Genomic DNA, 23993 nt, shown 5'->3' on the forward strand with positions numbered 1-23993 from the left:
ACTTTTTTTTGTTAAGGCGCCGTGACTTCAGGGCGCGTAGCCAATCGATTGCACGTTGGCACGCTGCGCGGATGGCCGTGTGTGCCAGGGATCGCGGAAATTATTATTTTTGTAATTATTCTTTTTAGTAAGGTTTAAAAGAAATGGTGGTATAAAACTCTGACCTGTATACACCGCACACCCGATAGCCCACTCAGTATTCTTGACCCTGGAGCCCCGCAGCATCAGGTTATCCGTGGTAAGGGGCAGGCTCTCCATGCTCGGGATCTCCAGGCGGCCGTAGAACGTGTACAGGTCTGCCACCGGGTTTGGGACCTCGATCCTCATGCCTGGAGGCAGGACGTCTGTAGAATAACTATGAAGTTATCCATTGCGAGATATACTCGTTAACCCGAGGTTCGTGGTTTTCGTTTGCTGATTAAAATAGGTAGTTATCAAGTAGGTTTTAAACGTATAAGGATAAATGAATTAAATGTAATTAAGAACTTCTGCAGTGAGCTAATCCAAGAACAAAACAGAATTCCCTAAGAATGAGGCTCGGCAATGGCTTAATTTACCTGAACGGTTAATGTGATTGGTGTAAACTAAAGCCCATTTCAGTTTGGTTACAAAGTCCGTTTTTGAAGCATTTTTTATTTATAGGTTCTTTCTGGTTCAGAAACTACAAAAACAAGTTAGCACGCTCATGTTTTGCCACCCTTAATCGATCACTCCTTTTTTTTGACGAATAAGTTGGTTAATTTACATTTAAAACGCTAAACTAAGCTTAGCTTGTAGCCTTTTACTCACCGGGAGTGTAGATACCCCACTAACGAAGGCAGTATCCTCAATGTCTCGCCATCCAAATTCGCTGTTATGACGAAGCACGGAAGCATTTTCCCCTCTACCCCTCGGCACACAGTAGCACCCAGTCTGCCGGGACTTCCTTACCTCATTCCACATACCTATGCAACAGTTACAGATAAAACATACAAATTTAAGGTGTCGCAGCCAAAACTCACCAGGAGTATACCCGACTAGCGGAGGCGGTACCCTCAACGTCTTTAGATTTGTCTCCCCATCCAAATTCGCCGTTGTGACGTAGCATTTTCCCTTCTCCCCCTCTGCGCACAGCAGCACCAAGTCTGCTGGGACCTCTTTCCCTCGCCTTACTCGTACTAACGTGCCCGGTGCGATGGACGAGTTACGGACCTCTTTGATCACGCCGCGATGAAGTATTTCAACTGGAAGATGTTAGAGTTTTGAATGATTCACGGTTAGACGGTACGGTCAATAATACAAAAAGTAATCTATATCCCGGTCAATATAAGTCTAGTAGAAGAGGTTATTTGATTAGTATAAAGCGGCCCGGCTAAAGTGGGACTGGGCTGTCTGCCGAATGCCGAGCGAGCTGTGGGCCAAAATCGCCACAGAGTGGCAGCCCAGCTCAAAACGAGGAATTGGCAGACCACGTCGGCGATGGCGAGACGAGTTAAGACTCCTTTTTAAAGGAATGGCCAGACTGCACAGGATCGGGAAGACTGGAAAAAGTTGGGGGAGGCCTTTGCCCAGCAGTGGGACATTATAGGTTTAGATTAATTTGTCTTAAATGGCCTCTGCGCTGTTGGCTTTGGCCCAACGCATGCCTCCCAAAGGTCCGGGACCCCATGATCCCGTGATATGGAAAGACAGACAAATAATAACAATAGTATAAAGCCTAGATTACACGCTACACATCGTAAGTTTTAAAAATCCGTTTTATTTATCGTCGCTTACTTTTAAATACCCCGAAACGCGCTTGGTGCATCCTCAGCGCGTTTGAATTCGCGTATTCTACGTACCACTATCACAGCCGGGGTAGCACATGATTAGCGCGAGAGTATCTCGCCGCGACATAGACTACCCGTCCCCCTTTAATTCATACAGTTAGCAAAAGACGCGGGTAGTCTATCTCGCGGCGAGATACTGTCACGCCAATCATGTGCTCGGCCTACAGATTATATATATAATACTCGTAGTTCTCGCTATCAGCAAAATCGAGTTTTACAAGCGGCTGTGTGTAATATCTGGTTGGTGTTGGCACCTATCTATGCTATTGTACAAATACACATAATAAAAGTAAATTACAAATAAGTAGGACAAGTAAGTACAAATGTGAACTTATCCCTTTGAGGGATCTCTTCCAATTAACCCTTGAGTATAGATGAGAGGAGAAAGTGGAAAATGTATATAGTGTGGAATATTATTAATAATACTTTTTTGAAAAATTCCCCCATGAATCTTTCTAAATGGAAACTTGCTTTAAATTATCGTGTACGTTTCCAAAAACTTCCGAGAATGTTCCTGCATTTTTGAAAATGATCTGCAACTTATTTTTAGGCTCGTACTCATTAAATAACTTAAAAAAAACTGAACATAATGCTTTTCGTTTAAATTCTAGGAAAATGTGACGTTAACTCCACTATTCTGAAGGTTGTTACAGTTACAAGTGTGATGCAGTACATGATAGATATCTAATCTGAATTCTGAAGTATTACTTTCGGCATAATCTGAAACCAGACAGTGACCTTTTAAATCATAGCTTGCTAGATAAAGATTTATCATGGCCTAATGATGCCAAGGATAATCACAGATTTGGAATAAGTCTTTGTTGAGACTGAAATAACTTTATACCAAGTCCACCGGCCATCGACTTGCCCACTTTTTCTTTGGTGTATGATATCTATTTCAGTTTATAATTTACTAGCTTTTGCCCGCGATTTCGTCTGCGAGGAGTTAGTAATTTGGGTAGCTTATTTTTTATTTTATCTGCTTTTTTATGGATTCCCCATACAAACTTCCAACCCCCTTTTCACCCCCATAAATGATGATTTCTGGGACAAAAACTACCCTATGTCCTTCCCCGGGACTCAAACTATCTCTATAGTCTATACCAAATTTCAACTGAATCGGTTTAACGCGTGAAGAGGTAACAGACAGACAGACACACTTTCGCATTTATAATATTACTAGCTTTTGCCCGCGACTTCGTCTGCGTGGACTTGGTAACCGCAGCTAGAGTAAGAATAACGCCTGGAAAAATTCTCATAGCAATCTAAGTTTGAGCATATTATGCACACAAATTAGCAGGCACTTCGTTAATTATCTCAATTCCACCCCGCTTTTTACTTTCTTAAGGGATGATTTTCGGGATAAAAACTATCCTATGTCCTTCTCAGGGACTCATCCTATCTCTATGCCAAATTTAATTTAAATCGGTTCAGCGGTTTAAGCGTGAAGAGGGAACACACAGACAGAAAGACAGACAGACTTTCGCATTTATAATATTAGTATGGATACATAGTATGGATATCCAGTAGTGTGACTACTTAAAAAACACAAATCAAAATATTTCATAAAATAATCCTCCTCTAGATTAGATCCAATGCTATTGGTCTCCTCTCATCTCCGCCTCAGTAAAAAGGCAACCAAGAGTCCTTAGACCACAGATCCCTTGACTTATATTGATCGGGATATAGACCGTGATTACCTTTTGTATTTGTATATTTCGACGCAGTTAATGCATCATGTTCACGGGTGACTGAAGATACAAAAGGTAATCACGGTCTATATCCCGGTCAATATAAGTCTAGTGAAACTAACCGTGAATCATTCAAAACACAGATCCCTTACCAATCTGGTTGTTGACTCGGCCATCAGCTTTATGCCGCAGCCAGTCCTCGTATCCGTTCTTGACCGCCGTCACCATCACCATAAAACTGAGCGGCGCGATGCTCGTCAGCGGTGACACCGGGCTGTCTGTAAAAAGATTACATTTATGCATTTATGCAGTGTCTAGGACTATTCCTAGCCAAAATCCCGCGATCCGTTCATTACCGCTCGGTATACTAGTTTTTTTTATACTACGTCGGTGGCCTGATTAAACAATCTTCGTAGCTCCGTAGCCTATGTACGCCTGCAACTCCAGAGGAGCTACATGCGCGTTGCCGACCCTAACACTTCGCACCCTCGTTGAGCTAACTCACCGGCAGGAAGTCCAGGAACACAACACTATGAGTACGGTCTAGTGTTATTTGGATGCGGTTTTCTGTAAGGTGGAGGTACTTCCCCAGTTGGGCTCTGCTCTAGATCTGGAATGACATCCGCTGTGCTGTGTGCCCTACTACACAAAGCGAGATGACATTCACAGTGCCCATACCTCTCTTTTAGACGTAGTTTAAGCACATACCCCCGGTTAGGAGGAGGAGTTAGGAGGTAGAGGATACCTACTCTCGGTTTAAAAACCATCATTGGAGTCATTTCAATAATTGCCTTACTTGCGTTTGTGATAAAAAAACCATAACTTGCATAGCTGCATGGCACCGTGGGAAAGTGAAATACGTACGTATTGTGGGAAAAACACAGGTGTCGCATCGATTCTCCATGTGCAGCTTGAACATCACCACTTGGAAACATATTATGGCATTTTGAAACTTTTCCATGCAATTAGAAACAATTGAAGATGCAAAGGCTCAGCTGTAGGAGTTTTTATAGCTTAGTTAGCGTAGCGTTTAGTTTTATATTTATCTATGTATAAAAAGTGCTGTCTATGACTCAATGAATCAATGTTGTAAGTAACGCAATTGCAGAATTACTAATTTAACTGTTAAATAGTAATTTTTTTAATATTTAGAACTGTAATTTTATTCGTAAATCACTTTTTCACCACACCAGCTGGTAAAGGCTGATTGTTCAAAAACTGATGAGAAAGTTAAATTAAATTAATTAATAAGATGCAAATTTTGAGTTGTTTCTTTATGTTAGCTGGTAGAATAGACTTTTAAATGATGATTTTGAATGATAAATATTTAATGACGTTCATTTGGATTTGATTTGGTTTGATATCTTACAGTATAATATTTTCTTCGGGCTGGTGTGGTGAAACTTTTTATAACCCTCGCAACGCTCAAGATTCCATTTTTCGCTACTCTAGTTCTATTAATTATAAGGTATTCAAAATTTATTTAAAACTGAAAAAATATGGTGTATTTTAAACATGTCAAAGCATGTGCTACTGTTAGAAATTTATCTTAAAGATATTTTTTTATAAGTTAGGCAATTATTAATTTAAATAAAATCTTGAACTTGCGTCTTTTTTGTAAACTAAAACAATGTATAAAAAAATATTTTTACGCCAATTATTTTAACATTTTATTAATTTACAACAAAGCCGAAATTTCGAGAAATAGTACATTTCGATGCTAGTGCGGAAAGTATGTCATTACTCCACGAGTACCGAGATATAGAATACCGAGACGGCTCGTGGCAAGACTCGGGACGAGTGAAGAATGACATATCCGCACGTGTATCGAACGACGTTTTTTAATACAGTTGCGAAAAAATAAGAAAAGCAACAAGTCAGGAATGGAATTCGAAACTTTTATATTATTAATTCTATGACACTGACATCATTGACATTGACATTATGAAGAGGTGTTTTTCTAGCTTTTATCCGACTAGAATAGATTTTGTTATTATTATTAAACCCACTTCAATGAAAGTTTTTTTTTTCAAATGCATGTTCTATAAGACAAAAAATTGTAAATATTAAAACATTGTACTATTATTACCTAAATATCGTTATTTACTATTATTTGTGTATCGTATATTTATAAAAACAATATCGAATGTTGCCTTTGGAAACATAAAACATTCTTGCAGTAAGAAAATACGCCTCTTCTTTGACAGGTGTTCCGTTCCATTCAGACAACTTATTAAGAACGGTTTTTCAACATTAAAAAATAAACGTGAATACATGAAGGTAAGAGGTAAGTAATAAAATATGAAATATGCATATTTTTCGTATTCTTACATTAACAGTAGGTTTTTATGTTGATTACGACGTTTAAAGGAAACTAATATTAACACTCATCAATAAGTAGTCATGAATTGGAACAAGTAAAAATTAAAAAAAATTGGAAAAGTAAAAAGCACTAGTTCGCGAAAACCAACTTTCAGCACGCTAAACAGCCACGAAAAGTAGCACTTTTTGAGCAACTGTATTAAAAAATGTGTTAATTAATAATTGCCCAACAACAGTACATTCTTTAACATGTTTAAAATACACCATAGTTTTTTCAAATTTTTAAGTGAATAGATTTAGATTCAGATTTATTTATTTCATAATATTAAATTACATTATAAATTATTTTAAGCTAATCTATACGAATTTAATATACCTTTAGGAATGTTTTTTCATTTGTTAAATATTAATAGTTTATGATATTTTTTTTAATACTACGTCGGTGGCAAACAAGCATACGGCCCGCCTGATGTTAAGCAGTCTCCATAGCCTATGTACGCCTGCAACTCCAGAGGAGTTACATGCGCGTTGCCGACCCTAACACTCCTCTCCCTCGAGCTCTGGCAACCTTACTCACCGGCAGGAACACAACACTATTAGTAGGGTCTAGTGTTATTTGGCTGCGGTTATATATTGGCAAAAAACAAAATACTTACCATCCATACTTAATATGATTAATGCGAAAGTCTGTCTGTGTGTTACCTCTTCACATTTAAACCGCTGAACCGATTTAGTTGAAATTTAGCATAGAGATATTTTGAGTTCCGGGGAAGGACATAGGATAGTTTTTATCCCGAAAATTATCCCTTAAGAGGGTGAAAAGCAGGGTGGAATCATGGTGGAATTGAGATAATTAATTAGTTGTCTGATAATTTGTGTGCATATTATGCTCAAATTGAATGATTGCTACAAAACTTTCTCCAGGCGCTAAACTTACTCTAGCTGCTGTTACTGGTTCCACGCAGACGAAGTCGCGGGCAAAAACTAGTAATATTATAAATGCGAAAGTTTGTCTGTCTGTGTGTTACTCTTCACGCTTAAACCGCTTAACCGATTTAGTTGAAATTTGGTTGAGTCCCGGGAAAGGACATAGGGTAGTTTTTATGGGAATCGATAAAATGCAGATTTGATAAAAAAAAGTCGAAACGTCGGAAAAAAGGTAAAATAATGAAATTCAATCGCGTTAGACCCGGTAATGACCTTTTAAGCGAGTTCTGCCCAAACTTTGCAATTTATACAGTGTGAACCCAGGTAGCAAAGTGACGTCAACGACGTCATAATGACGTCATTATGGCGTCATTATGACGTCGCTGACGTCATAATGACGTATAAATGCTGTTAGGGAAAGGGAACCATGTCTAAAGTTTCCATATGCTGTTTTCGAGGCATACGCATACCTTGTTACGTCAAAATTTAGCTTAGTCGGACTCAAATTCAGTGTTAGAGTTAGACCAAGCTAAGTTGGCAGCAATTTTGATAGCCCAGACAGTGCAAGTGTTATTTAAACGTTATAATTTCATAGAAGGTTGACGTTTAAAAGTTGCAATGTAAACAAATATGTCAGATTTTGTTAGAGTTTGACACATAACCTAACACTTTTACGAAGTGAAATAAAACTATGAAAACGGATTATATCGCGTATATTGAATTTATAATACATCCCAATATACGCGATATAATCCGTTTTCATAGTTTTATTTCATGAGTAACTATCGCGGTAACCGAAGACAATATTACTTTTACGAAGGTTATTTTCGCTTAAATATTGATAATAAACATTTAATTTAAATAAAAAATTATATAAATAAAATATTTAAGTCTATAGACTGTTGATAAGGTCATGGTTGTCCTTTTAAAAAGCGAGATTACGAAGTAATGAAGGTATTAAAACGGTTTGTTTACATTGTTTGCAAGTTCTATCATTATTGACGACTTTATCAAAATAGCTGCCAACTTAGCTTGGTCCAAAGATAGATATAACTCCGTAATAGATGGATACAGTCTAAGGAAAAAACGTGCCTCGAAAATCAAGAAAATTTGATTCTCGTTCAGAGGGCGCTACTAGCTTTGGCCTACTGTCGTATAGATGGCGTTGACGGTTTCGTTTGTTATTTAACAATTTTAACGCATATCAGTGAAAGAACATGGGTCAAAATCATAAAAATAATTAATGCAAATAAAAAAAATCATTTATCCATATTTAAATACATTTTATCGTATTTTTATAAATCTTCATTTTTAGTTTTAAAGTGTGTCTATAGATGGCAGTGCAGTGAATTTACTGTGGTTACAAAATTTACTATTACAGTACCGCTCTAGTATAAGTTACTCTATGGGTCTATGGCTTGGTCTAACTCTAATATTCAATGTTATGGAACTAACACACGGATCGGATGATTGAAATCATCCATAGATTTAATGCTCAGTAAAAGGGGTTTAGCACACAAACCACTGCTTGCTTTGACATTTCTTTTATTACATTGATATACAGGATTAATTATAAGATTACATAAAGATCAAATCGAACATAAGTAACATAACCTCGCGCACAGGCCTGCCGCCAAATCTGACAGCTCTCTCTCTCAAACTAAAATGACCATAGATACAACAATCAAAAGTATAGAGCCAGGTACATACTACATGTAATTATCAGTAGTATTAGGCCACATATAGGATATTAACTATTATGATGCTTACAGCTCGGCCATCCTTTTTATTTTAGTGAGTCCTCTCACTAAAGTAATTAAACATTTATATCAACAACCATATATCATAACATGTCATCCACCTTAACACTAACGAAAGATAAACATACATAACAACATTATTTTAACCTTCTGGTTATTCAGTTCCTCATTAATCAATCGCAGCCAGTGACAATATGTATATTAACCTGATGCTTTAACCTGAGATCATGTAAACAGTCATTTCATACAACCAGCACCTATAGTAGCATTTACAGCCTTCTTCTAGTCTTTCACTATATGAACTAACTTACAGTCATGGTCTGCTCTAGACAGTCTGTTAAAGTATAAACCAACATCAACATTTACAGTCTGCCCTCAAGGCCTGCTCTAAACAGTTTGGTAAAGTATAACACGTTATAAACAATCATAGTCTGCCCTTAAGGCCTGCTCTATGGCAAAGCATAATACATCATATACAATCACAATCTGCCCTTAAGGCCTGCTCTAAGCTGTTTGACATAGTATGACACATCATAAACAATCAGTCTGCCCTTAAGGCCTGCTCTAAATAGCTTGGCAAAGTATAACACATCATAAACAATCACAGTCTGCCTTTAAGGCCTGCTCTAAATAGTTTGGCAAAGTATAATTCATCATAAACAATCACAGTCTGCCCTTAAGGCCTGCTCTAGACATCATTCCAAAGTATAAAAATTGTTATGGCCTGCTCTAGACTAGACTAGTCTAGACAGTCTGCCATCACGGCCTGCTCTAGAAGACAGGCTGCTATCAAAGCCCGTTCTAGACAGTCTGCCAACATTCAACCTAGTCAATCTAATTATTTAATTAGACTGTTGTTATGGCCTGCTCTAGACTGGACCAGTCTAGACAGTCTGCCATCACGGCCTGCTCTAGAAGGCAGGCTGCTATCAAAGCCTGTTCTAGACAGTCTGCCAACATTCAACCTAGTCAATCTAATTATTTATTTAGACTGTTGTTATGGCCTGCTCTAGACTAGACCAGTCTAGACAGTCTGCCATCACGGCCTGCTCTAGAAGACAGGCTGCTATCAAAGCCTGTTCTAGACAGTCTGCCAACATTCATACCTATAGCCAACCTAATCATTTAATTTGTTATGGCCTGTCTGCCATCACGGCCTGCCCCAGACAGTCTGCCCTCAAGGCCTGCGCTGGACAGTTTGCCAAAGTATAACTAATTATTTATTTATTTTTGAATCTAACTACAAGGTCCATATTACAAGTACCTATCTTTGCCAAAATATAAACTAACATAATAAACAGTCTGCCATTACGGCCTGCACTAGACAGTCTGCCAAAACTCAACGGTTATATTCTAGATTCATAATATTAATATAATAACTAGCAGTCGTGTCAGCGAAGAGTCTCGACCAACACCGAGAGAGACTCTCGCCGAGTCGCTTGATCAGATGCATAAGACGGTAATCGTGGACACGGCGCATAGTACGTCGGTTGCTCACTCTGCGGCCCTGACCATCGGCAGCTTGGGCCCTGCCCACTGCTGGCAGCTCTGCCTTAACAGTTTCACCTCCTTTGCTTCAGTCAGCTCTTGCTGCGATGCCCTCGCTTATCATCAACTTCATCCGTTCAGCCAGGTTACCAGCGTTGAAACATACAAAAATAAAAATAGTTATAATCATTAGCAGTAACAAAGATAATTTTAGTCACAGTCATCCTCAACAATTTAATAATTGAAATATAAACATCGACTCAGTCAATCATTATCATCATCAATTAATCTTACTATACCTATATACCTAATCATCATCTATCATCATCTATATCGTCATCAAAATCGATCTGTTCGGTAATCATCATCGATATCATCATCAATATGGTCAGTCAAGCATTATCGCCGACATTGTTATCGAAGTCGTTCAGCTCCGTTTTCATCATCGATATGGTCAGTTATTGACCCTGTCGTGGACATCGAGGCAAACATTCGTTGACATCGACACTGTAATCGATATGTTCGGTCATATACATAATCATCGTTCTCGGACCTCTGTTACCTAAGATCTTCCTTAGATACCTACTCATCGTTACTGAAATCGTAATCAGACGTCAATGACGTCATGGATATCAGTCATTATCTTCATCGAAAAATCCTCAACATTAATTAAATAAAATGACAAATATTCCATCGATTCATCAACTTTAAGAAGATTACATTTAAAACAGGTTTTTATTAATTTATTTATATAAACAGATAATTATTTATTCAATGACCTTATGATCCTGATGTTTCGTCCTAAACTTCGTTCAGTATTTCACAATGGTAATATTCAGCCCCAGGAATCGGCAAGAACGCAGCAACTATATCTCGGGATGACATGCACCCAAAAAAAAGTAGCTCTAAATAATAGCGTATAGGTACTACACCGAGTACACCGTAACATATACTAGCGTCATTAGTGTCATTACCCCACCTACTATATTATTGGAAGTATTGGAAGTGATTAAAAGTTATTCCAATATACATTTATTCACTTTTTGTTAATTGATACAGCCAATATTTCCTGGCTATGCTAATCGTGGCGACAACGCACTTAATGACAAAAATGCAACCATACATTTTGTCTTTATGAATCATGGTTCTTTTGCCTTACTATACTTTAATTCATATTACCAACTTATTTCTTGTCATCACTGTATCTCTGTCATAAAATCATACATGTTACCTTCCATGGTACCTTCTGTTAAACCTACTGATCAAGCAAATTTTAAGAATACAAAGTTTCATGAATTGAAATGAAAAATAAAAATTAGTTCCAAGCTCCTTATAAGGCTTCTTGAGCCTACTTTATAAGGCTTCTTCAAGTTTGAATGTTATCTACTTTTAGCTTCGTTTATTTAACTTACCTACTCTGGTGTTGATTCTTTTGTTAAGGTCAGTCACAGACTTCTGCTCAGGACCATACTAAAATTTTGTACTAACACTTGTGACAGTGGTTGTACTTATTCATCGATTTTGCATTTCAAGTCAATTTTCAATGAGAATTCTTTGTCTTGTTTTTTTTTTCAAACAGGGACTGTTTTTGTAAACTTTTTAATTTTACAAATAGACTTTCTTAACTTGATAATGTATACACAAGTATGCTGCTTTTACCTTTTCTTGACACTTTATGGTCCTTACCTATTAGTAACCTGAATTTTATAATTTGTGACCTAAGAGTTTGATTAACTTAGTTAGGCATCACTAACTGTAAAATTTCTTAACCTGAATCTGTCATACAATAATTATTTCAGATTCACCCTTTATGCAAATGAAACCATAAAGTCACAAATTAATTGTATTTCATAGCAACAATTCATAGTTTCATTTGTGGTTTGTTATTGTATTGTACAACTGCAAAATATAACTGAATACTATGCAATATGCTTAATACAAATATTGAATATTGTGTCAACAGCATGGAAAAAGTAATCTGTTCTTGTTTAGCCAATCTGCTTTTACTAGACAGAACTTGCACTAAACTTATAAATTTAGAGAAACAAATGTGTACATTGGTGTATATTTTGTGCAATAAGGTTTAAATATAAATACCGCTTGTCACCAATTCAAAGGTATGAAGTAGGTATTCAAGATTTCTAAATAGAGTGAAATATAACTTCTTTTAAATACCTACTAGGAGATCTTAACCACTGAAAGTGAACTGTACTTATTGTTATCAGAAAGTAAACATTTATATTTCATTTTTTTCATTTTCTTATGCTATGTTAATATTCACAACGCAACCAGTCATCATGTAAATCATGCTCCCTGAATGATAATAATGATGTTTTAAAATTGTTACTTTGATTTTCAATTGCATGTCATTTAAAACAGTAGTATGAAATAGATGTAAAACTATCAATGTCATTCATTTCAAATTTAGAATTCATACTGTGTGTAATTCCATTAATTCATTATTGTTTCTATATGCATCTCTCGGAGTATCCAGACTAATAATTTTCAGTACAACAATGATTGGCAACTAAATGCATGTACCTACAGTACTACTATGTAGAATATACCATCTTTAATTAACATTTTTTTTTTTTTTACATTTGCCTATATACAAATGTTTATAAATAATTTGTTTGCATCAAAACAAAAACTAGTTTCTTTGTCTTTTCACCTAAATAACCGATATGCACATTTATCTATTAAGGTTCTTTTATTCTGAATTAGAGACCGGGGTATTTATCTCAATAAGTGTGATGCTTGGTAAAGGCCTTTTCTAAATCTTCCCATTGACAACCGTCATGGGCCAATCTCCTACAATTCTAGCCCGCTGTCAGTCGCTACCTCTCATCTTTGCTATCTCATCATTTCATCATGGCAATAACTTCTGCAATACTAATCAATCACCTTTTTTTTGTTATCTCTTACCATATATAGGCATTATATACTCATGCATCATTAGAACAAAAAATAACCTTTTAGTGTCATTAGACTATCCAAAAAATAATAGTAATAATACCTAGTAAATATTCAATTATTGTCATTTTACAACTCATTGTTAATAATTAACTTCACTGAGCACCTGAATTGTACCTGAACAGTGCACAATACCATCCTTACCATTTTGACTTCTTATAACCATGTTGGCTCTTAATGATAGTTCTCTGCGTCTCACCAATCTCACCGTGATGGTCGTTTGCTTGCATTTTCGTCGAGATCTATTCTCATTGTATTCCAACGTGTCTCAACGTGTCAGTCCAAAAACAAACAATGACAAAAAACACAGGTTAATAACTAGATCAATACATAGCAAATGTCCAGTGCATTGCAAATTTAAAACAACTTTTATTTTAAACAAATGAAACCAATTGTCAATCATTTTGTTTACCGTACAAAACAAAACTAATGAAATCGTGTATCATATATATTTATATATATATATACACTATTGTCTTGATTATGAAATTAACATTCAAAAGACCAAGCAACTTACATTACTATGTACCTCTTTCATCATCATCATCAATTTTAAGAGCTATGCTCTTGTTGATGGAGTAATTACCATTCTTTGCTGGGCCAGCCTTTTGACTCCCTCGTACAACATGACAGAAACTCTATCTTTCATTTGGCTGAGATATGTGTTCCTCTGCGTCTTTCTCGCTCAATCTTGCCCTTCAGGATGTTTAAAAAGAATCTGTCGTGCGGGTCGTGCCGTATTAGATGACTAATCATCTTACACCTTCTGTTAGCTGTTGTGCCTAACAGGCATCTCTTCTCTCCTGCCATGCTCAGTTCCTCAACGTTCGTCTTCCTTTCTGTCCAGCTAATCCTTAGCATCCTCCGTCAACACCGGATTTCAAAGGCCTCCAATCGCTCTCTGTCCCGTTGTGTCACTGTCCACGTCTCACAAACATTTAAAGCAATGCTCCAGATATACGCCTTAACTAAGCGTTTTTTTTTTCACATTCTTCGAGATGTGTGCTTCATCTCTATATAGGTGAAAATAATCATCCAATTTCTATGTGGGCATTTGAATTCACAATCCCGCTTTCTGAGTTGAAATCATCCATAGATTTAATGCTCAGTAAAAGGGGTTTAGCACACAAACCACTGCTTGCTTTGACATTTCTTTTATTACATTGATATACAGGATTAATTATAAGATTACATAAAGATCAAATCGAACATAAGTAACATAACCTCGCGCACAGGCCTGCCGCCAAATCTGACAGCTCTCTCTCTCAAACTAAAATGACCATAGATACAACAATCAAAAGTATAGAGCCAGGTACATACTACATGTAATTATCAGTAGTATTAGGCCACATATAGGATATTAACTATTATGATGCTTACATGATGGAGACCGAAGGTCGCTAATATAATTATTTATGTATGTCCAGACGGGGTAATCATAACGACCGATTTGATCAGAAAAGAAATTGGCGTCTATCTCCAATTTAATTAGTTTTATGATATTTGAGCGCTCTAAACTAAAAAAATGCCTCCAATCGCGAATCATACTAAATTCACAAATTGGTATTCTTGCGAAGAATGAGTGAAAGGAGGCTAACAAAGAGAGTATATAAGGGAGAGGTAGAAACGGGAGTTGGAAGGGGCAGACCTCGGCGGACTTTCTCTGATCAGATCGGGGAAATCCTGAAGAAAGGCCAGGTCAAGAGCACCCTAAACCGGCGAGCGTGTATGAGGAATGTTATGAAAGTGAAGGAAGCGAAAGAGGTATGTCAGGATCGTAGCAAGTGGAAATCCGTGGTCTCTGCCTACCCCTCCGGGAAATAGGCGTGATTATATGTATGTGTATGTATGTATGGTATTCTTGCGTCCATCGCACGCATCCTCGGTAATATTAATATTGGATACGAGTCACGGATATGTTGGGCACACATGGATTAGTTAATCCTGGAGAAAACCTTGATAAAAATGTAAATTTTAATAACCTACGATTTTTATCATATCTCAAAGCAATTTCAAGTACGCTTATCTGAGTTTTATTTGTGAGAGAATCCCTACTATGACTTCACAGTTATTTACGTACATTTGTAAGTAAACTTCCGATATCTACTACATGTCTACGAAGTAAGTACTTATTTATTTACTGAAATGTATTGATTACATGCGAAGTGCGTGGCGTGGCGGTGAAAATAAATGCGAGATATCTCGCCCTATGTATTAGTAGTTCGCTCGGATCAGCGACACTTATCTACATACATTTGAATTTTTCTAACTTCCGATCTGTTTTCTGTCTAATTTTTATTCAATACGCAAAAGTAAGTTGACTCTCCTCCTGAACTGAATGAGATACTGTTATATGATCATTAGCAGCATATATTATGAATGACATACATATACTGCTAACTGAAGATACAGGACTGTGTACTTAGGGCCAACTTATTAATAGCGACCGCTTTGAAAGTAATGACGAGGAAGTAAAAGTTTAAAATTCTTGTAAACTGTTCGGCGAGATTCCGTAGTTAATACTTATGAATATCAGCAGCAGAGATATACAAAACTGTGTAATTATTACCCACTCACCAATAACTATGGCTATATACGTGACGACGAGGACTTCCATTTCCACGAGGAAATGGAAGCAGTTTTTTCTTTTTAGGGTTCCGTACCCAAAGGGTAAAAACCGGCCAAGTGCGAGTCGGACTCGCGTTCCAAGGGTTCCGTACATTACACAATTGAAACAATGTATTTTTTATGTGAAATGTAAGTGAAATGTCTTTAAAAAACCCGTAGGAGTCGGATTAAAAACTAAGTAATTAAGTCTGACTCACGATTGACTACACATTTCTAATAGGTTTTCCTGTGATCTAAGGTAAAGAACTATTTTGTGTATTTTTTCATAATTTTAGACCCAGTAGTTTCGGAGATAAAGGGGGGGAATGGTAATTTTTTGTATATTTTCTTGAATAACTTCTAAACTGTTTATCCTAAAATTATAAAAAAAATATATTTCAGTTTCTTACAATGAGCTTTTTCATTTGATATATAACACAAAATAGTTTGAAAAACATTATTTTTTAATTTTCTCATTTATCCCCAAAAGTGGTCGCGATGTTTAAATTTTAATTGTTTACGTTACATGTCCATCTTTGGGTCACAAACTTACATATGTATACCAAATTTCAACTTAATTGGTCCAGTAGTTTCGGAGAAAATAGGCTGTGACAGACGGACAGACAGACAGACGCACGAGTGATCCTATAAGGGTTCCGTTTTTTCCTTTTGAGGTACGGAACCCTAAAAACGGGACCCGCAAAGATTCCGCTGTCCGTCTGTCCGTCTGTCTGTCACCAGGCTGTATCTCATGAACCGTGATAGCTTGAAATTATCACAGATGATGTATTTCTGTTGCCCCTATAACAGCAAATACTAAAAAGTACGGAACCCTCAGTGCGCGAGTCCGACTCGCACTTGGCCGGTTTTATTTATTTATAAGTTGACGATCGTTCAGCTGCTCAGCAATGTTTTGCGGTATGAACATCAGCAGCGTACAGCGGGGCGTCTTAATTGTTTTATGTTTTTCTTAGATTTAGGTACCTACTGTTAACTGAAGATAGAAAACTGAGGTATGTATGATCAACTCACCAATAACTATGGCTATAAAAGTGACGACGAGGAAGTAAAAGTTGACGATCCTTCTAAACTGCTCAGTGAGGTTCTGTGGTATGAACATCAGAAGAGTGTAGCGAGAAGTCTTGATTTTGTTGTGCTTCTTGCCGTCCGCCGCCGCACCCACCTCGATCTGCCTGGTCTCTGATGCTGACGACACCTTGTTGCCCTGAGGGAAGAAGAGATATTGAGAATTGCACGAGTCATCATACTCCGATTTCGATGATAATTCGTTGAAGAGTTCCGTTCTATCAAATTTTATTTGTAAGAACTAATCTGCAGAAAGTTTCACCCTTACTCTCAGCCTTTGGAAGTGTTACGGTTTAGAAAGTCGTGCGTGAGATGCGCGCTAATCACCAAGACAATCGTCAAGATCGTGTCAAAACCAGTTCGAAGCTATAACAAATTGTTACATTAGAATCGGCCTTCTGGACGAATGCCAAAGAATAGGCATAGTTATTCAGCGTGGGAATGTAGGCAACCTTATGGGCACCCTTTCGCAGGTGGGTAAGTTTTATGTATTTATGTATGTATGTATGTATATAAACACTTTATTGTACATAAGACAGATTACAAACACAATAAAAGAACATAAATATATACAATGTACAAAGGCGGACTTATCCCTATAAGGGATCTCTTCCAGTCAACCTTTGAGCAATTGAGAATGAAACAATAAACAGATCAAGATAGACAAACGAACACTATGAACAGAAAGTAAATTATGGTTCAATTATTACATTACATTATTATTATTTATTTTATTAGTTTTAATTTTTTTTTATAAAAAAAATAATAATAATAAAAATTGAAGTAAATTAGCTAAAACGGAAATACCATAGGCCTTTTATAGCGGACTATACACATTCGAATAAGAGTAATGTCGTTTTGTTTATCAAACCATAACATCGCTTCTTTAATTGAATACATTTTGAAAGCCTCTGAATAAGTAAGTTATTTTTAAACTGAAATCTATAGATGTCAATAATTCTGGATTAAAATAAATGCAAAATTATCCACAATTAATGGAGAACTTCTTTCAATTGGGTTATGTACCTACCTACTTCAAAGACCCAAGTCAATTTTCATCAATCAAAATTCTTTAACTCTTTCTCCACACACCAATTTTTGGTGAGTTTTCACGCCAAAGAAAAAGTGGACCATGCCCTTCAGTTGCCGAGGCCGGATTCAAAGCATCGTTTTCACCTTTCGCGGCTAAATAAATATAAATGCCCCAAATAAATAATATAAAATAAAATTAAATTAAATAAATAATAATAAACGCCCTAACCTCTAGGCCATCCGGTTACCCGATCAGCCGTTCCAATCTCAAAATACAACAAATCAAAATATTGTTTAGTAAATGTTCATCATCTTCCTCGAGTTGTCCCGGAATTTTGCCACGACTCATGGAAGGGTCCGCTTGGCAACTAATCCCAAGAATTGGCTTAGGTACTAGTTTTTACGAAAGCGATTGCCATCTGACCTTCCAACCCAGAGGGTAAACTAGGCCTTATCGGGATTAGTCCGGTTTCCTCACAAAGTTTTCCTTCACCGAAAAGCGACTGGTAAATATCAAATTATATGGAAATAGTAAATGTTGAGAAACTATTTTTATTCATCAAAGAAATGTAACAATTAATTAAACATACAAATTACTTATAAACTTAAATAAACCTTTTTTTTAACGTTGGGAAAATGCGTTTACGCATGCCACCTGGCCCGGGGGAACCAGGAGTCCAGGAGCGATGACGGACTAACCTGGTAGGACAAACTTAAATAAACCTAGGAAAGAGTAAAACTAATACTATCGTGAGACATATTTTAAAATATTTAGATCAGTACGGTTTTTACTCACTATTATTTTTAGTCGCTTCTGGCGACATGTTTCGGATTATTTGGGAATCCTTCCTCAGGCACGAGTGTCCGCGGCGGTTGTACGTCGTGCACTCCCCAAAGAATCCGAAACATGTCGCCAAAAGCGACTAAAAATAATAGTGAGTAAAAACCGTACTGATCTAAATATTAAGAGTAAAACTAAATAACTTAACTAATACAATATTATAACCCCCCACTTTGATTATCCCTCGGACCAAATGTGGCAAAAATATTGGCGGCATTACCTCGCTGAATGGCCAGTGAAATCTATTGGACAAGGAAAGAACCAGAGCGAAGGTCGCTGCCCCTTTCCCTAAAGGATGACTCACGTTAGACCGGGCCGTGTCCGGAACGGAGCTTCCGGCGCTTACTTTTCTATGACATGACAGGTGATCACGTGATGCTTACCATAGAAAACGAAGCGCCGGAAGCTCCGGCCCGGGCACGGCCCGGTCTAACGTGAGTCATCCTTAAAGCGTCGCCCTATATCCTTTAATAAAGGCTTAATTAATTTGATCTCTCAAGTTGTAAGTTTCCAGAGTTTTGACATGATGACTAACACGTGTCTAAAAACTTATGTCTTAAAAGTCTCATAAAACTTTACCTTCATGTGTTCCAAACTCTAGTCGAACTATTTTACAAATATCGGCCGCCCAGGCATCTTAACACGTGGCGCGACCGTCGAGGACTGCGCCCAATGTCAATGCCAGTGCATCGGGTGGCGTGTGAAGGGCCGCAGGTGTTCAAAAGGTTACTACAGGGTGGATTCGTATTTAGGGCTAGTTGTATTTTCAGCGGTTTGAGTGTAATGTTAAATTTATATTTAAAATCCATTCAGATGGATTTAAAATAACGTAATAATATGTGCAAGACGACATGATAACTTGTTATCGATAACTACGCCGAATGTTATTACTAGTGCATCGTGTGGCATGTGAAGGGCCGCATCTGCTCTAAGGGTAGCGCTATACCGGGTGTGGCCTGTAATAGGAGCAAAAAATTTAACTGTATACTCCTCAAACTGACCAACATTTGTTCAGCGACTTTTAAAAATAATGAAGACTAGAATTCGTATTTTTCATACAAAATAAATATTATCTTCAATGTACGCCATTATCATTGTGATTAACGTTGCCTGTCACACCTTAAACATAACAAAATTCGCAATACATTGCGTCTTGGAAAAAACTTTAAAGTGTGTTAAAAATCAAAACACAAGTTATTTTTAAAAGTCGCTAAACAATTAATGTTGGTCGGTATGAGGAGTACAGCCTACAGTTTAATTTTTTGCTCCTATTACAGGCCACACCGTGTATACAGGTTGGCTAAAAAATAAGTGCATTCCCGTTGCCAGGGAGATTTTGGTATTATGCTGAGATTACTGAGCAACTTTAACAATGAGACAAACCACGATATCGCGAAAATAAAAGTTACCCCCCCATAAAAAATGGACCAGCCAAAAACTATGAAACAGCCAAATTTTTTTTCACGATTTCGGGGTTAGTCCCATAGTAAAAGTTGCTCAGTATAATCCCAAAACCTCCCTGGCAACGGGAAGGCACTTATTTTTTAGCTACCGTGTATAGGCTGGATTATTCGTGAGCTGGTTTACTGTTTACTATAATTCTCTGAATATATATTTTTTAAATGCATAGAAATGGATTAAAAGATATATGATAACGTAATGAATGAATAATGTCATTGTCAGTTAATTTTCTCCGAGGGTAGGCGTACGGGGTACTTTCTTATTCGGGGCTGGTTTTCAGTGTTATATTTTGATTTCAACTATTAACGTGAATTTTAAATGACAAATTTCAATATTTTATTTATTTTCTATATTTCTAAATTTCTTTCTATTGTGAAATGCACAAAAATGGATCTTGGACAATATACGAGAACTTATTAGTAAATAAGTTTTGCTAATCAACAAATTGGTGACTCTAATGCAGATATTCAGCTATAATAATAAAAGTGTTGTTTTATGACTAAGCAACTAACGTTACTATATCTAAAAAAATATCTAATGATCTTTGCAAAAATATTGATTACAAATGTTTATTTCTGTTTTACCGCAAAAATATAATATAAAAGCGTAACCTAAGTACTTGGACTTGAAAAATTCAAGTGAGCGTAACCGTTGTAGTCTACATATTTTAAAATATAAAATTAATTACCGTTTTAGTTTTAGAATTGGACAAAATGCACGCTCGATATATATTTTTTCCCTATAAATATAAACTAGACTTATATTGACCGGGATATAGACCGTGATTACCTTTTGTATTATTTGTGAGCTCCCGATATAATACAAAAGGTAATCACGGTCTATATCCCGGTCAATATAAGTCTAGTGAAACTAACCGTGAATCATTCAAAACTCTAAATATAAACTAGTTTCAAACTGAGAATTCCACGCGTGAAAACGAGGGCAGACGGGCAGACTAAAGCTAGGCTAAGTTTCGGTTAGCCGCTTCATTTATTATTAAAACGAATTGATAATTATGCCTTTAATAAAGATTAAGTTCGAAATAGATAATTACCTTATAATTACGTAGTGACTGATAAATAGCCTTGGTAATTTGATAATAGTAAGGACTAATTTGAATCACTGATTTCTAATAGGTATTTAGGAGTGGAGAGGCGATCAGTTCCTAAGGGATAACCTGGAATGGGTTAGCAAGAGCTACAAACTAAGCTAAATTAACAGTCACAGCATCTCTTGGAGTCATCCACAGGTAGAGGACATGAAGGGGAATCCTTAGCCCTCATGCAATCTTCTTCTTCGTTGCACTCTACAGAGTTGTCGTGGCCATTATGTAATCTTTTGAGAGACTCGCTTCACGATACGTCACGCGTTTCATTCCTTCCGTAGAGCTGCTTTCCGTGAGCATTCGCTTACTGTGGCCGACACACTGGCTTTAATTTGGTCGGTCCATCTCATTGGCGATCTTCCTCTAGTCCTGTAACCTCCCACTCTTTTCCTTGGACAACCAGAAGTTCTATGGATGTTCCGCCTCCAATGCCATCTTACCTTCCTAAAGAAGCCGAGCCGAGCCTTCTTCTGGGTATTCCGAAGGTATAGTGGCTTGTATGCCCTCGGTCTGATCCACACGAACTACGGCGCGAACATCATTGACTATCTTTTAACGCAATTGAAAAATGCGCAGAATGAAATGGTGCGTCACGGTGGATGCCTCGGTTAAGGTTTAGCCGCGATGGGAGCCATAGACAAGATGTCTATGAGCAGTTGAAATTCCATCTGTATCAAGATGATGCTGTGACAGGCGAAGCCGCCGGTATCGCCATGGGTGTGGTCATGCTTGGGTCTAGACATGGTCTTGACAATTTCTGCTGAGAGAGCCAGAGAAAAGTATAATAGGTATCTTGTTTCCCTGTCACTCTTAGCAGTAAAATAGCAGAAAGTGTCCGGCAAAAGGAAAGTTATAATACTTAATTTCTTTTGAATTATACTTTCAATGGTACATTGTTGCCGAAAGATGGAAAGAAAGGAATTTTCTGACGAGGTACTTATCTAGATGGTCCGAGTCAGAAAATGCCTGTTTACACCCAGCATCGCTTGCAGGATTCCTAGGAATAAAATGATTCATACCAAAGATAGATATAACTACGTAATAGATGGATACAGTCTAAGGAAAAAACGTGCCTCGAAAATCACGAAAATTTGATTCTCGATCAGATGGCGCCACTAGCTTTGGCCTACTCTCGTATAGAGGGCGTTGATGGTTTCGTTTGTTATTTATAATTTTCACGCATATCCGTTAAGGAACATGGGTCAAAATCATATAAAAATAATTAATGCAAATAAAAAAATCATTTATCCATATTTAAATACATTTTAACGTATTTTTATAAATCTTCATTTTTAGTTTTAAAGTATGTCGATAGATGGCAGTGAATTTTCAGTGATTACAAAATCTACTATGACAGTATTTACCGCTCTATCTTATTATATCCTCTTTGCTCGTTTTCGATTTACGAACAAAATGCGACCATTCCCAAACATATTTGAGAAAATGTAATTTACGCGACTTTAGTAACATTTTTTGTCACCCTGTAGTCAGATCATAGAAAAATGTCCTCTCCCGTTTTCATTTATATACACGTGTTGGTATCGCGCATTTATTAATAACAGTGATATCCCTTTTCTTTTGAATAAAATATAATTGAACAAATGAATAACACATGTCTGCCATCGTGAAAGGGAAAATAAAATTGAGGTATTTGAGGTTACCTTAATAAAATTTTAAAATGTAAAAATCCAGTATTAGCCGTTCAGGGCCAGCTACAAATAAAACGACAATAACCTTTTTTTTTTTAATGAAATAGGAGGCAAACGAGCAGACGGATCACCTGATGGTAAGCGATTACCGCCGCCCATGGACACCCGCAACACCATACTACACCATCACCATACACCATATTAAGATGAATTTTATCGACATTTTTAATCAATTTTTGAATTGCACCCCTTTAAAGTTTTATGGCGCTACTGTTAACTAATAGTACAATATATATATACATATATATTTGTTCTTTTGTAGATAAAATATGATAGCTAAAACAATCACAAATTAAGTAACCTACACACACGAGAATTATATATAGTTGGTCAAGCAAATCTTGTCAGTAGAAAAAAGCGGCAAATTTAAAAATGTAGGCGCTAAGGGATATCGTCCCATAGAAAAAATTAATTTCGCGCCTTTTTCTACTGACAAGATTTGCTTGACCAACTATATAAAATTCTCGTGTGTGTAGGTTACTTAATGTGTGATTGTGTTTTAGCTATCATATTTTATCTACAAAGAACAAGTATATATTGTAATTTGTTAGATGTTGAGGATATCTCAACGGTCTTTTAGTTTTATTTTTAAAATATCTGACAAGTGACAGATGGTTTGCCGCGGTTTTGGACAATAATGACATTGACAGGGGATTAGGTTAAGACAGAGAGAAAAACGCAAGTTGTTGGATAAGAGATTTGTATTGTTTTAATTATAGAAAACTCAAAATAAATAATCTATTGTAAACTAATTTGGAGTTTAAGTGAGTGTCTTTTAAATTATATAATGAAATATATTTGCAACGTAATTGGAGTTGAGATTATGATAGGAAGTTAATTAATTAATTAAAGATAAAGATAACCATGTCGGTCGATGGCTTTTTATAGATATCCTATTATCCAACGCGCTGAGATTGTTCATTAAGGAAATGTGCATTTTTTGTAGTCGGAGAATTCCAAATATGAATTTTATTATTGTCTGATAATTCGGAAAACGAACATGATGGAGTTATGGCTGAATTTCAGAAGTAAGTACCCGAAGTTACTAATCAAAAATAAATCTATTTCCTTAAAGTTGTAGAGTCAGACCAAGCTAACATATCAGCGATTTTGATAGCTGAGCACAGACTGCACAAGTTTTATTTCAAACGTCATAATTGCACAGTCTGTGCTATCAACATCA

General features: G+C 36.7%; 1 protein-coding gene across 2 annotated transcripts in view; it reads right to left on the reverse strand.

Moving 5' to 3' along the window:
* Window positions 1-19246, reverse strand: part of LOC134744956 (phospholipid-transporting ATPase IF) — a 36219-nt gene extending 16973 nt beyond the window's left edge. Inside the window, exons 1-5 of one of the 2 annotated variants that reach the window (XM_063678905.1) lie at window positions 19115-19246; window positions 16609-16801; window positions 3652-3777; window positions 1002-1223; window positions 165-344 (exon numbers count right to left, since the gene is read on the reverse strand). In XM_063678905.1, the coding sequence (XP_063534975.1) occupies window positions 165-344; window positions 1002-1223; window positions 3652-3777; window positions 16609-16801; window positions 19115-19120 (727 nt within the window). In that variant the 5' untranslated portion in view covers window positions 19121-19246. Of the gene's footprint in view, window positions 1-164; window positions 345-1001; window positions 1224-3651; window positions 3778-16608; window positions 16802-19114 lie in introns of those variants that run through there. The other variant, XM_063678913.1, reaches the window with a different exon arrangement.
* Window positions 19247-23993: the final 4747 nt, after the last annotated feature.

This window comes from Cydia strobilella, chromosome 1 (assembly GCF_947568885.1).
Source record: "Cydia strobilella chromosome 1, ilCydStro3.1, whole genome shotgun sequence".
Taxonomy (NCBI): Eukaryota; Metazoa; Arthropoda; class Insecta; order Lepidoptera; family Tortricidae; genus Cydia; species Cydia strobilella.